At 36.3% G+C, this 13,601-nt stretch overlaps 2 protein-coding genes across 6 annotated transcripts; both read right to left on the bottom strand.

The window, feature by feature from the left end:
- Nucleotides 1-349: 349 nt before the first annotated feature.
- LOC121981277 (GDSL esterase/lipase CPRD49-like) lies at nucleotides 350-4,261 on the bottom strand. 2 transcript variants are annotated; one of them, XM_042533721.1, is made up of 7 exons: nucleotides 3,882-4,261; nucleotides 2,243-2,320; nucleotides 1,351-1,491; nucleotides 1,199-1,278; nucleotides 974-1,123; nucleotides 651-891; nucleotides 350-541 (listed from the first exon to the last, which is right to left on the bottom strand). In XM_042533721.1, exons 1-6 carry the CDS (start codon nucleotides 4,152-4,154, stop codon nucleotides 678-680), a joined length of 936 nt encoding a protein of 311 aa, XP_042389655.1. In that variant the 5' UTR covers nucleotides 4,155-4,261; the 3' UTR covers nucleotides 350-541; nucleotides 651-677. The 2 variants fall into 2 exon arrangements, with proteins under 2 accessions (XP_042389655.1, XP_042389654.1); XM_042533720.1 differs by lacking the exon at nucleotides 350-541 and having other exon boundaries at nucleotides 597-891.
- A 758-nt stretch (nucleotides 4,262-5,019) lies between these two features.
- On the bottom strand, nucleotides 5,020-11,349 carry LOC121981276 (UPF0496 protein 1-like). 4 transcript variants are annotated; one of them, XM_042533719.1, is made up of 3 exons: nucleotides 11,204-11,349; nucleotides 9,570-11,037; nucleotides 5,020-5,280 (listed from the first exon to the last, which is right to left on the bottom strand). In XM_042533719.1, exon 2 carries the CDS (start codon nucleotides 10,810-10,812, stop codon nucleotides 9,592-9,594), a length of 1,221 nt encoding a protein of 406 aa, XP_042389653.1. In that variant the 5' UTR covers nucleotides 10,813-11,037; nucleotides 11,204-11,349; the 3' UTR covers nucleotides 5,020-5,280; nucleotides 9,570-9,591. The 4 variants fall into 4 exon arrangements, with proteins under 4 accessions (XP_042389653.1, XP_042389650.1, XP_042389652.1 ...); XM_042533716.1 differs by having other exon boundaries at nucleotides 9,580-11,037; XM_042533718.1 differs by having other exon boundaries at nucleotides 9,580-11,037; nucleotides 11,137-11,310.
- Nucleotides 11,350-13,601: the final 2,252 nt, after the last annotated feature.

Raw genomic sequence — 13,601 nt, 5'->3', positions numbered from 1 at the left:
AATAAACTGTTCTCATCCAATCCTATATCCTTCCTAAAAATCACAAGGATATTGTTTTGCCAAATTTATTTATAGCGTTACTAAATTTAAATATTTTTTAGAAAGTTAAGAAGTGTAAATATGAATTTAATTAATTTTTTTATTTTTAAGTTGAGAGCACATCAAATGATAAAAAAAAAAATCAAAATTACTTAATTAACAAGAATAAAAGAAAATAAAATTTATTTAAATATAAATGATAATATAATAGAGAATAGAACTATGTAAAAAAAATTCATATAACCAACCTCATCTTGATAAATTTATTCATCTTGGTAGAAAATTGAATGGGTGCTTTTATTTTAGCAAATTTATCAATCTATTATTATTTTTTTAATAATTTAGGTGTCCAAATTTCATCAATAAATCTGAAATATAATTTATACATACTCAAAAACTAACTTCGATCTAGATATTGGCCTTCATCAACACCAAGGCATGCTCTATCTCTCACTGCCCCCTCCCCATTTGTTCAGTCCTTACCTATTCCTGCTATTCTCTCCTGCTTCCATTGATAAAATCACAGACATCAGATGCAGTTCAAGCATCAAGTTTGATTCTGCAAAATTATTTCAGTTAGATGTTTCATTCTTAACACATTTAGAAATAACCTTATTCATTGGTAGGGTGCTCCAGGCCTAGTCCCATTGGAATTCTCTGTGAGTAGTCAAGTTGGAAATGTTGGTTGTTTTTACTCCATCAGAAGCAATAAAATCATAAGGCGAATCCTCCGAAAACTCTGTTGGCATGGATTTCCAGTACAAAGAAGGCTCCCAACCAGCATTTTTCAAGACCTTAATTATCTCTGCTACGACTATCTTGCTTCCTTCGGAGGACAAGTGAATACCATCACTGCAATGGAGCTCTTATGTATCAGTCCTAAATATTTGCCTTGGAATAAGAAAAACAGAATGGCAAACGAGACGAGACTTACGTAAAACAGGCAGTTTCCCAGTCATCCCTCATTTGTATTGCATTGAACATGTCAATAAATTTTATGTCCATCTCCTTGCACAGTTTTATACAAGCTTCAGAGTACATCTGAATCAACTCATTAGTCCGGACTAACCGAGTTAATAAAGGACTGCACATGAAAGTAAAGTTGTTATATATATATAAAAGAGACAAAATAACTTGAAATGTCTAATCAATATGATACCCAATTTGTGAGCCGCGAAACATTTCTTGATTCACTGGTGGAGGAGTAAGGAAGATAATGCGTGTCTTTTCAGATAAGCTCTAAATATAAAATAAGTGTTAGCTCATATAAGAGGCTGTTAAAATAGGGTCGTCTATGCCTTGTATGATTACCTTAAGATGTGTAGCTATCTTTCTCATGTTCTCGACATATTCTGGGAGAGGCACATGAGGACCTAGGCCAGATGGATCAGAGCCCATTGAGTCATTGCCACCAAAATTAACTATCACTAAAGAAGGTTGCACAGCTGCATCCTAAATCACAAGAAAAGTGTGTTAGTTTGCGGTTGTTGCAATGCCACTGATAAAAATTAAAAAAAGAATGCTGACAGGTTCTCCAATAACAGAAGCAAGTATTTTAAATCTTTGGAAAGGTCAAAGGCTTCACATGGAACCTGGATATTATGCCAAACATGCAGAATAAATGGATGCATCATTTAGAACTGTGAAAGTGACATCTTTAATGTCAGAGAAAAACAAACAGTTCTAGGCCAAGTCAAGGAAGCTAAATATTCAATCTTGTAAACGTTTTCTTCTCTATTATGCTCTTTAATCACAGCAAGGATCAGCTAAAAGAAATTATTAAAGTTGGCAAACTCTATGATTCTTGCTGTTCTATAAGATTGGAAAGCTTCCAACCACCAATCTCTTCAGATGCTAGACGTGGATTGTAGCGTTCATTGCCCATCAAAAGCCAGAATAAAGCATACAGATAGCAATAAAAAGTTCTGATATATGGATGATCTATAGATTTACTGGATGCAATAGAAATGAATGCACAAGTAGCATTGTGAACAAAAGATTCCCATGTTCTTCAATATCATATATAGAAGCATAATTACATGAGAACTCACCCATTGTATACAAAAAAAAAATAATGTGGAACACAGCGTGAAGTAAGACCAGTGCTCTATGATACAAATAGATGATTATGCTTTTGAAACTGCCTAAACTATCACTCAGGCAAGTCAACATCATTACAAACAGAAGGAACAAGACATCATACCTTTGGAAAAACTTCTGCAACTACTTGAACAGCACGTCTTGAATTCCAACCAAGATATCCACGCAGCAAAATATCAGCCTGAATTAGATAAAGAAAAAAAAAAAGAGTATCAAGAGAGACATTGATTATACTGAACATTAAAACCAACAGAATCTGAGATCTTGATTTGCAAAGTCAATATTGTCGGAAGATAAAAATAGATATAGGAGGAGAAACTTACAATATATATTGAAAAGCAACAATAGAAGGTGAACTATCTTTTTGCATAATTGTATTAAAAAAAAATAAAACAAGGTAATTCAAGTTGAATGACAATAAATCCACCAATAAAATGATTAAAAAATTAAAATTCCTGACATACCTAAGATTGATAGAAAAGGGAATTCTAGGAATTATGCCTTTATTCTCAACCTAGGCCATTTGTCTGTTTGATTACTACCTCCAAGATCCATGATTTTTTACCTTGTTCCCAGATTTTTTTCTCTCTCTTGTTTAAGAGGTTTTTGCCAAAGTTAATTCAAAATAAAACAAGGTAATTCAAGTTAATATTTGGAGAATCACCTCTCATTAACATCACAAAGCAAAATATACAGAGATCATACTATATATCATAGTATATGACTACCATTGAATGAATCTAGTCATCCACGTGAAATTCACATGCATTGAGGTGGGAGTTCGTCAACAGATGTACAAAACCGTGAGAAACAACTTAGTGAATATAGCAAATATTGAAGAAGCTGCAACCTGAGTATTCATGAAACTAGTTGAGTTTAATTTGCTGAATTGAAAGGGTGCAAGAACTCGTTTTAATTTTCAGGATGCAAGCAAGATCCTTCCTTGAAAAAGGATCAAGAGAAGCCATCCCATAAAGGCAAACAAGATTATTCCTAACTAAAAGGTCAAGTGTAGATTTTCACTCCCCTTGTTACCGATCACAATGACTTGTATTTGAGATAATGAAGAATATGTATGTGCCAATCCTCTAAGGATCCATGGGCTAATAATCTCTATAGGTTAACTATGCATAGAATCTCAAGTTGAAAGTGAATCCTGGCATATCTTTTTAAGTTTAATCAGAATGCAATGCATTCAGGTCATATACTAGAGTTTCTACAACCTTAGTAGCTACTAAAGCTATTATTGTCAGTAACTATTCTGCAGAGGGAGAGATGGAGGCTCAAAGCCAAATTAGCAAAAGTGAACAATTTGATTGGAAATATTTTGTTAGGTTGAGAATTTCATATACTGCAATATACCTTTGCTCAATTAAGATTTTAATATTTGCCTGTAGTAGGTCTAGAATTACATGAGAAATTAAAATAACTTTTTTTCCCAATTACTAAAGTGAACTGTCACTAGAAATATTCACTTTTCAATAAATCATAAATGGGTATATTATAGGTGATAAGGTGCCCCTTTGGTACTAATCATACAGGAGCACCCATTTGATGATTTAAAAATAAGGGATGTCCTATTCATTTTTGCCCTTATTTTTTCCCTACTCCTTCAACATTAGGATGCCAACCAGCACCATGAAAAGTCTCCATCTAGTCTACAGGCAGTGTCTGAGCTGCCTCAACCTCTAATATCAAGTTGCAAAACGATACCATCATTAGGAGGAGCATTGATCGAGTACCTTGCGGGCATAGACGTCGGCTACGATTGCTCCCCATCCGCCGTTACTGAAGCTGTACTGGACGATGGAAGATCCGAAAAGCACGAAGACTGGGCGGCCTGGCCCTACCATCTCCTCTATCCGCCTCGGCTCGTGTTCTTCTCCTCGACGCGGGACAGGGACCGGAATCGAGATCGATGGAAATCGTGGTCGGAGGAGGATGGAAGGGAACCGATCGGCGAGAGGAGGCTTCAACAGGTGGTACGGCGGGCCGCCCAACACTTTTCTTCGCATTTACTCGTCGAGGCTGCGGCTATCGGATCGGGTCGACTTAGATTTGGGCACAAATCATCCGATTCGCCTTCCCGCCAGAGATTGCATTCTCGCATCCATAATTTCCCATTAGACGAGATGTAATTAATTTTAATTATATCGATAGATTTTTAAAATGATTACAGTAAGATTAAAATATCTTCTTCATATTATATCACCAGACATTTTAAGCTAACAGCTCTAATTTTTTTTTTTTTTTTTTTACGATGTAAGCAGAATTCAAATTATGTACGCTCAGAAGCCTACGTCAAAGTATAATTAAGATTAAGCTAAAAAAAATGTTGAATCAGGTGAAAGTGAATCTGGAACGATTGATCTAGTCTTACCAAAAAAAAAAAAATTCTATTGGCTGTCGGGGTAAATAAAAAAATGCTCATGGTAAGCAACTCAAAATTTCAACATCCCGTAATTACACATCCCATTTAAAGAAAAATTCTCTACAAAAACAACATAATCTGAACCTGGGAGGTCTAAGTGACAATTTGACATCCTCTTGCTGCATCACAACCTCGGGACATTAAGATTAAGCTATGAGGTGAAATGGGATGTTGATAAATTATTACATTAGAGCTTAAGCTGTTGCCAATATTGCACAAATAAGCACTAAAAAGGAAGTTAGTCCATTAACATCACATAAGATCAACTTTGGCAACTAATAATCCTCCAAAAGTTCGAGTAGTATTAGGAAACATGGCTTGAGAGTAAACTATTCAAAAAGGACAACCCGTCACAAGAAACTCCCGCTATGCGGGATCCCGGAGAAGGATTCATTGAGGGCAAAATATTGAGCAATTAAATTATTGAGCAAGTAAAGATGGACATGAGATTCACCACCAAGTGATTCCTTAATTCAATATCGATTTAAGCCAGTTCTAACAGGAAAGAAAGACCAGACGAGATATAAGTAACATGATTCATCATCTTCCAACAACTACTATAGTACTATGTCAAGCTTCAACTGGAAGCCACTTTTTGAACTTTCGCCCTGCATCAGATGTCTATTATCATTCTCCAAAATCAGCAAGACTCTCTCTTGTAGTCCTCTCTAAGACAAGTTGCGTTTCAATAATGTCAATCTTATAGAATTCTGCAGATGAAACAGAAAGAACTTAGATTGAAAAATGGACAACCAGGTGATTCCAGTTCAAAGAATGAAGATTTTGAGCAACAATGCATGATCATAGAAAGTATCATAAACGTTACTAATCGAGTATGTAGTTTCTGTTGAATTGTAATGGAAAGCTCATTATCACGCTTGCTAAATTCTTCAACTTGGTTATTCATGCATGAGAATGCACAAATTGTTGGTTGCACATGAAGAGGAGCATCCATAATTATCAGTAATGGGAATACAGTTTACCTGAGTGCTGGCAATTTGACCAAACCCAACCTACCTCATCTAAAGAGTTGACGTCAATGTTAGAGTGTATACTAAAAGCCTAGCTTTTGGTATAAACATTTATCTAGAAATAAGAATCACATTGGTCAAATGTCTACATTTGTGATAAATGTAGTTGTTCAATTAATTTATATTGTAGATAACATGGTGTGTGGTGTCACACACAGAGGATCATGTTATCAGTACCTTATAAATTATAAACAGTAGCTCACGACCAAAATGGAAATGAACAAACCATTAGAAGGTCGTAGTGTAATTAGGTATTAGTTTATCTTGACTATATAATTACACTAGTACACTCAGAGTGTATTGAGTAGGACCATTTGAGGTCGTTTCTTTTGTATTGACTTTATAAAGAAACAAAGACCTCAGTTATTATGGAAGTGTGTGCTCTTAATCCTAATATAATAACAAACACATATATTTGATATTTATTTCTTTAATTTATCAATGGGTGAGATTTAGTTCGATGAATCAATAAGCCCGATAAGTTGAGAAATGATATCACTTATAGTGTGTGTTGTTGATTATAGAAGGCGTGTCCTAGAGATACTAGGTTGAGAATGTCCCCAAGAGGAGCTCAAAAGGATTGTCATGTTAAACCCCGCAGGTGGACTTAGTCCGACATGGCGATGAAGTTGAGTGGTACTACTCTTGAGCTAGATATTAATTAAGTGAGTTGTCAAGAACTTACTTAATTAGTGGACATTGTTATCTTAAACATGGAGACTAACACACTCATAATAAGAAGGAGCCCAAAATGTAATTTGGGATTGTAGTTCAATAATAGTTCTTTAGTGGAATGAATTATTATGATGAAAGTTGTGTGTTCTGGCGAACACGGGAAGCTTAATTTCATCGGAGACCAAAACCAATTTCTCCTCTCGGTCCCTATCGTAGCCTCTTGTATATAGAGATTTATACCCACCACATACCCACCTTCTTGCCAAGCTCAAGCTTAGTGGCCAAGCCAAAGGTTGGTCTTAAGGTGACGATAACTGGAGCCCAAGCTTGGGTGGCCACATCATATTAAAAGGATTTTTATTAAAATTATTTCTTATGTGGATATCATAGTTTTAAAGAGAGTTTAAAATTAAATCTTTCCTTTTAAAGCTTTAAAAGATTAAGAAAAGATTTGAAATCTTTCCTTATTGTAGATTGAAGGAGATTTTATTTTTAAACCATGATAATAATTTAAAGAGAAGTTTAAAATTAAATATTCTCTTTATTAGTTTCTAAAAGATTAAGAAAAGATTTGATATCTTTCCTTATTGTAGATTGAAAAGAGATTTTAATTTTAGAGATAAACTTCCTTTGAAAATTATCCACGTGTTTAAAAGAAGAATTTTAATTTATAAAATTTCCTTTTATTAACCACCATGAAGGAAAATTATTGGAGAAATTTTTATAAATTTGAGACAAATTAGGAAGTTTTAATTAATTAAAACTCTCCTTGTTTATAACATGGTGGCCATGTAAATTGAGAATAGGAAAATTGTTTTTAATTAAATAAATTTTTCTTTTTCATGGCAAAAGAATTAAGGAAGTTTTTAATTAAATTTCCTTATTTGCCAAGACCAAGGATTATAAAAGAGGGGGTAGAGGTGCCTTCATGTGTGATCAACTCTATTATTCTTCTCCTCTCTTTTCCTCCTTGGTGGTCGGCCCTAGCTTCTTCCTCTTCTCTTCTTCTTATGGCCGGCGGCAACCTCTCTTGGAGCTCTTGATGGTGGCCGGTTCTAGCTAGGAGAAGAAGAAGAGAAAGGTGGTTTTGTTTCTTGCATCCCTTGGAGCTTGGTGGTGGTGGCCGGACCTCTACTTCTCTTGGAGAATTGTGGTGGCCAAAATTTGCAAGGAAGAAGAAGGTGCTTGGTGGTTCTCATCTCGGAAGATCGTTGCCCACACAACGTCCGAGGTTAGAAGAGGAATACGGTAGAAGATCAAGAGGTTTTTTTAGAAGGTATAACTAGTAATTTTTCCTTTCCGCATCATGCTAGTTATTTATGGAAATAATACCAAATACAAGAGGCTTACGATTCTAGTATTTCGAATATGTTTTTCGAAGTTGTGTTCTTTTATTTTTCTTTTCCTTGTGATTTGATTGTTCTTTTTGGTTGACCTAAAGTTTTAGGAAATTAAATATTAGCTTTCCATAAAAGGTTTTGTCTAGTCGGTGGTGGTTGTTCCCATATCCAAGAAGGCCATGTACCTCGCCACGTCAGTACTGGGAACCAATTATGGAAATTAATATTTAATGGAATTAATAACTTAGGTGATTTGGATCAAACGTGTTAAGTTCCGCAAGAGATCCAAGTCTAAACCTTAAAGAACAAATAGATTAAGTTTTGGATCAAACGTGTTAAGTTCCGCAGGCGATCCAAAATTTAATTTAAAAGAACACATGGTAGCTAGGAAAAGGTTCAGACCTTTGTACAAAATTTTTGTACAGTGGAACCTCTAGGTTTTCCGAGTAGCAACCAACAGTCAACTCAACCTAGTTGAACTCAACTAAGGTTCAAGCTAGATTAGTTTTGACCATAATAGTTGGTATCACATGCCTCCAGTCTTTCATATTTACATTATGCATCCATTTATTGTTCTAAAAGGGGCAAAGTTCTGTTCTCTTATCATCCTTGTTTTTGTTTAAAGGTTGATCTTATTTTCTTGTCAGCTAGACGAAATGGAGTTCCAAATGGCATGTCTACAAGTAGCATCTTGTAATCAAAGAATATATTATATGACCCAATAATTAATATTAAATCAATATAAAGGTTACAGATTCTTAAATTTTCACTTAATTTGATATTTCAATATTGAACATTCCTCTTCCCAGATGGCACACACTTGTATCCCCTATTTCCCCTTGTTACAAAACATTAGCATCTCCATTCTTCATCCTGTTTAACTTGCTAGATATCAGCAGTTTCAACTTATTTTCTGAAGTTTTATCTGAATTGCGAAAACTGCAAGTTGTCACAGTCGAATGATCACAAGGTCACGTCAGACGACTACTAGGAGAAATGTCACTTGAGCTCAGCTATATTAAAACACATTTAATTATCAGGTGACCAAATGGGACCAAGAGGGTCCAAATAGTGCAGTGTTGACACAAAGTACAGGTTATTCATTTAGTTTGATCAGATTGTATTTAGTTTGACACACATATGGATGTTGATATTAGAATTCTTAAGGGATGAGTGTAAAGTTTCTGTTTTGATGGATACAATATAACTTATCCCTGTCAACTGGGTATCTAGAGTCTTTCATAAATTTTTCAACCCCCTTAGGAGGAGGCTGTAGATCAATGTAGCAAAGGGCCTCCCCTCCCCTACTAAACTTGACGTTAATACTATTTTTCTGTTCACCTACCAACACTCCTTACCTCAATTCTGCAACCTGAAAGACACGTCTCTACTACTTTGATTCCTTTTGCTTCATTCATCTTTGTTGTTCAGTCCCTTTGCTTCTTTATTCACCCAAATCTTCAACCAACAACGTCCCTCCCAGATCCCTCCTCATTCTCAGTAGACCAACTGCTACAATCCTCTCCTCTATTTCTATCAACCTCGTCATGTTTTTTTCTCTCACGATCTTTGCTGGTTTCATCACTTACAAGTTTTGCAAGTTCATGATATCCATTCAAAAAGTACTGCCATCTAGTTGCATATTTAACTCAATCCTATGCTGATTACAAATGAAATTGAAAAACATGAACTGATGATGCACAATTATGAAATAGAAAAGCTTGGGTTAAGTCAACAGGTCAGGCATTGGTTCAAAATGAAGCTATACTTCAATTAACACAAAGCAAACTTAATCCTCCATTTCTATTCCATCATCCAATTTTCATACATGTACAATATGCTTTATTTAATGAAATTTGGTTTTGACATGTTTATGGTTGCAATTTATTAGAAGACTTATAATTAAATCTAATTGGATACAAAAAATAAGTGAAAAAAGTAGTAAACAATTACCATGCCTTACCAACAGATAATTCTAGTTGTTTGGGAGGTTCCAAATTTTCTTTAACACCAACGTTCTTGCTTTCCTTGTATTCCTGCTGCATTGATCCACTTCCTTTCCCAAATCCTCGATGCTCTGCATGAACACTTCCAAGTTCTGCTTGATCTCTTCAATTGCGAACTTTACTACCTCTTCATCCTTAAGGGCAAATTCTGCATTTTCCAGCAGTGAATTGAAATGAATCTCCAACTTATCAACCAGCACCCTTATTGTATCCAGGTCTTTTAAAGAAATCCTTGTCCTAACTTGCATCGAAATAAGAAGCTCTTTCTCTGCTCCCACAGCATTCTGATAGTTCTTTAACAATGAGTTAATCCACTTTCCCATAGAACCTATCGGAATTGTAGATGCAGCAGCCAGTGCAGCTGCAACATGAGGCCCAGCGATAGCAGCTGCAATAACAGAGCATATAATTACAGTTGTAAGAGCAGCTACAAAAAGTATATTTGACATTTTCCTCCATGTCTGTATCGAATTTAGCTTCTTATCAAGCCTCTTCTTTCTCGCTAGAAGCTTATTGAGCATTAACCGCTGCTGGTTATAAACAGATTGGAAGATATGAGAGAATTCATCAGTGAATGGATTGCCAGCGGCTTTAAATTTTCTCAACTTCTCTATGGTCATTGTGTAATTCTTAACATTTTCTTCAGCTTCAACTCCATTGTTCTCCTTGTCCTCCACCTCAAAGTGCTGGAGAGCGAATTGGATGATCAGATATCTATCGCGAGCTTTCTTGAGGCACTTCTCTAGCTCAATACAGTAATCGAGGGTCTTGATGCTGCACTCGAAGTAGTCCTCGATAAGGTCAGAGAGCTCAGCGTTCTTGCAGATGTCGTCCTTCCATTTCAGAATAGCAAGGACCACTTCGTTGTTCGTCTCGAAGAGGTGGCCCGTCAAATCCTTGAGAGTGTTGAAGGAGATGGAGCGAAGCTCGACTCCGAGAGCCAGGGTGGATATGGCGTGGCTAGTGCGCTGTTGGATCTTGGAGTCGAAGGACTGAAGCTCTGGGTCAGCGTGGCATGCCGCCTCGTAGTAGCTCAGTTCATCGGAGTACTCGATGCCATTCTGGACTGCATCAGCCCGACCGACGGCGTCACCATTAACCTGGTCATCGCCACGGATACTGTTGCCTCCGCCGTGAGTATCAAGGCTGCCTGGACTCATGCTGGGCCTCTTGCTAAGCTGACCACCCATCTCGGGCGCGATGAATAATGCTCCAAGGACAGGATTTTAAAACCCTCAAACTTGCAAAGGAAGATCCAAACTTTGGCCAAAAGGGGGATTAAAACCGGAGAAAAACGATGAATTCGCTAACGAAATCCCACCTTTTACACCGGTTAAGCAGAACCCCTCCTTGAGCACAGCTTCTGGACAACTGACAGCAGGAGATCAACCAAAATTGTAGAAAACGCACAGATTCTAAAAGAAAATAAAGCGCTGTTAACAAAATCTAACACAAAAGGCTGAAATTTATAAATGCAGAAACTCAATGAGAAAGAGATGGCAAAGAGGGATCACGGGCGGAGGGATGTTGAGCCGGTAAAATTACCAACGGAAAAGAAACTTCGGCGGAGAAATGTCTCACCATTTCCTCTGCCTCACTATTGCAAGTTCCAGGAAGGAAAGCACGGAGTCAATGGAGGTCGACGACGAGTAAGACGAAGTAGCAACCGTGTCCGAGGCCATTCCGCGTGCACCGACCTCAGCCAGACGAAAGCCTTAATTGCTACTGACCCCCTAAATTAACCTTAATATATATATATATATATATATATATATATATATATATATAATGATCTCCCCGTTATGATATCAAATTAATTAATTTTAAAAAATATAGGACTGCCATAAAATCGGCGCCATATAAATGGTCCTTAAAATCGGTCCCATAAATATGAAAGGAGATAAATATAAATACTCAGTTGAAAGTATATAGTCGAGATATTAATCTTAGATAATGACATTCCAAGAATCGAATCTTAGACCTCTCGACTACGAAATCATACAATATCAAATCAATTAAATGGCTAAATGGCATGGTGTTCGCTTCTTTAAGCTTTGCGAGATGTGTCGTTCGCTTAGAGCCGTAATTGATGGGGTATGAAGTGAATAATTATAGATTAAATTAAAATGACAATTGAATATCTTTTAATGGATTATAAAATACAAATTTATTGGTGCATATTGATCAGTTTGACTAAGCTTGAGTTGGCTCAAGTTTGAGTCTTGATGTTTGAGTTTTGATGTTTCACAATATATAGAGATTGTAGGTGTAATTGTCCGTTTGGAGAGATTATTAGTGCAATTCCTCTAGTCAAGGGTTGATCAGTTTGATATGAAAAAAAGTCAAGTAGGTCAAAATTGACTAGATACTTGATTGGAAAGTCTTAATTAAAGGTTAGGCAAGGGCAAGTCTAACGGGAAAGTTGGCAGAAGATGAAAATCCAAGTGAGTTAGTGTTAACCAGACACTTGGTGGAGAAGTCCTGGTAAGTGAAGTCAGACAACTGGAAAGTTCTAGTGAGTGAAGCTAGGCAGAAAAAAAATCCTGATGAGTGAAGCTAGTTGAAAGTCCTAGTGAGTGAAACTAGGCAGTAAGGAAATCTTGGTGAGTGAAGTTAAATGAAAATTCTAGTGAGTGAAGTTAAGTGAAAGTTCAGGTAAGTGAAGTCAGACAATTGGAAATCCTAGTGAGTGAAGTTAGGTGAAAGCCCTAGTAAGTAAAGCTAAATAGTGGAAAAAGTCCTGGTGAGTGAAGTCAGATATGTGGAAATTCAGATAAGTCAAGGTTGACCGGACACATGGTGATTGGAAGTCCAAGTAAGTAAAAGGTGTTGGTTAGTCCTAGGAAAATGAACTGGTTCCACTGTACAAAAATTTTGTACAAGTGTCGAACCTTTCCTTAAATAACCTATTGTGTTCTTTAGAAGTTAAATTAGGAATCGCAGACGGAACTTAACATCCTTGATTCCAAATTTAACTTATCTGTTCTTAATGGTTTAGATTTGAATCGCAAGCGGAACTTAACACTATTGATTCAAATCCACCTATGTTATTAATTTCATTAAATATTAATTTCCAAAATTGACTTCTAGGACTACATGGCGAGGCACATGGTCTTCTTGGATATGAGAGCAACCACCACCGCCTAGACAAAGCCTTTTAAGAAAAACTAATATTTAATTTCCTTAATAACTCTAGGTTAACCAAAATGAACAATCGAATCACAAATTCAAAAAAGAAGAAAACACAAATTCGAAAAAAAACTAATTCGAAAAACTAGATCTAATGCCTCTTGTAATTGGAATTCTTACAAAAAGAAATAACTAGCATGATGCGGAAAACAATTGCTAATTATACCTTCTCTTTGTAAACTAATGACCTCGAGATCTTCTGCCGTATTCCTCGCCTCGCCTTAGACGTCGTGTGGGCGACGATCCTCCAAGATGAACACTACCCAAAAGCTTTCTTCCTCTTCCTCTAAAATTCGGCCACTGCCACCACCAAGGAGAAGAGAGCAAAGGGAAAGGGAGAAGAGAGCAAAGGGAAAGGGAGAAGAGAGAATGCCGACCACCAAGAGATCCTCCAAGCAAGAGAATAAGAATTGTGTCTCATGAAGCCTCCTCACCCCTTCTTTTATAATACTTGCCCAAGACAAATAAGGGAAGAATTTTTACAAAAATTAAAATCTTCCTCTAGTTTTTCCTTTTCCCTTTTTATTTTCCTTTTCTTTCCTCTTCATTGAATCAATCACCAAATTATTGATTTGGTTTAATTCTATTGGTCGGCCCTTTGCTTGGGCACCAAGCAAGGTGGCCGACCACAATTAAAAGGAAAGAAATTTTTTTTTAATGAAATTTTACAAGAAGCAATCCTCTTATAAAATTTTACAAGCTCTCTTCTAATTTCCTAAAGTGGATATTAAAAAGGAAAACTTTTTAAAAATTAAAACCTCTCTTCAAAATTTTTTTTTTAAACATGAAT

Source organism: Zingiber officinale, chromosome 5A (genome assembly GCF_018446385.1).
Source record: "Zingiber officinale cultivar Zhangliang chromosome 5A, Zo_v1.1, whole genome shotgun sequence".
Classification (NCBI taxonomy): Eukaryota; Viridiplantae; Streptophyta; class Magnoliopsida; order Zingiberales; family Zingiberaceae; genus Zingiber; species Zingiber officinale.
Note: the sequence above shows the minus strand (reverse complement) of the source record. Positions and strands in the feature narration are given on the sequence as shown.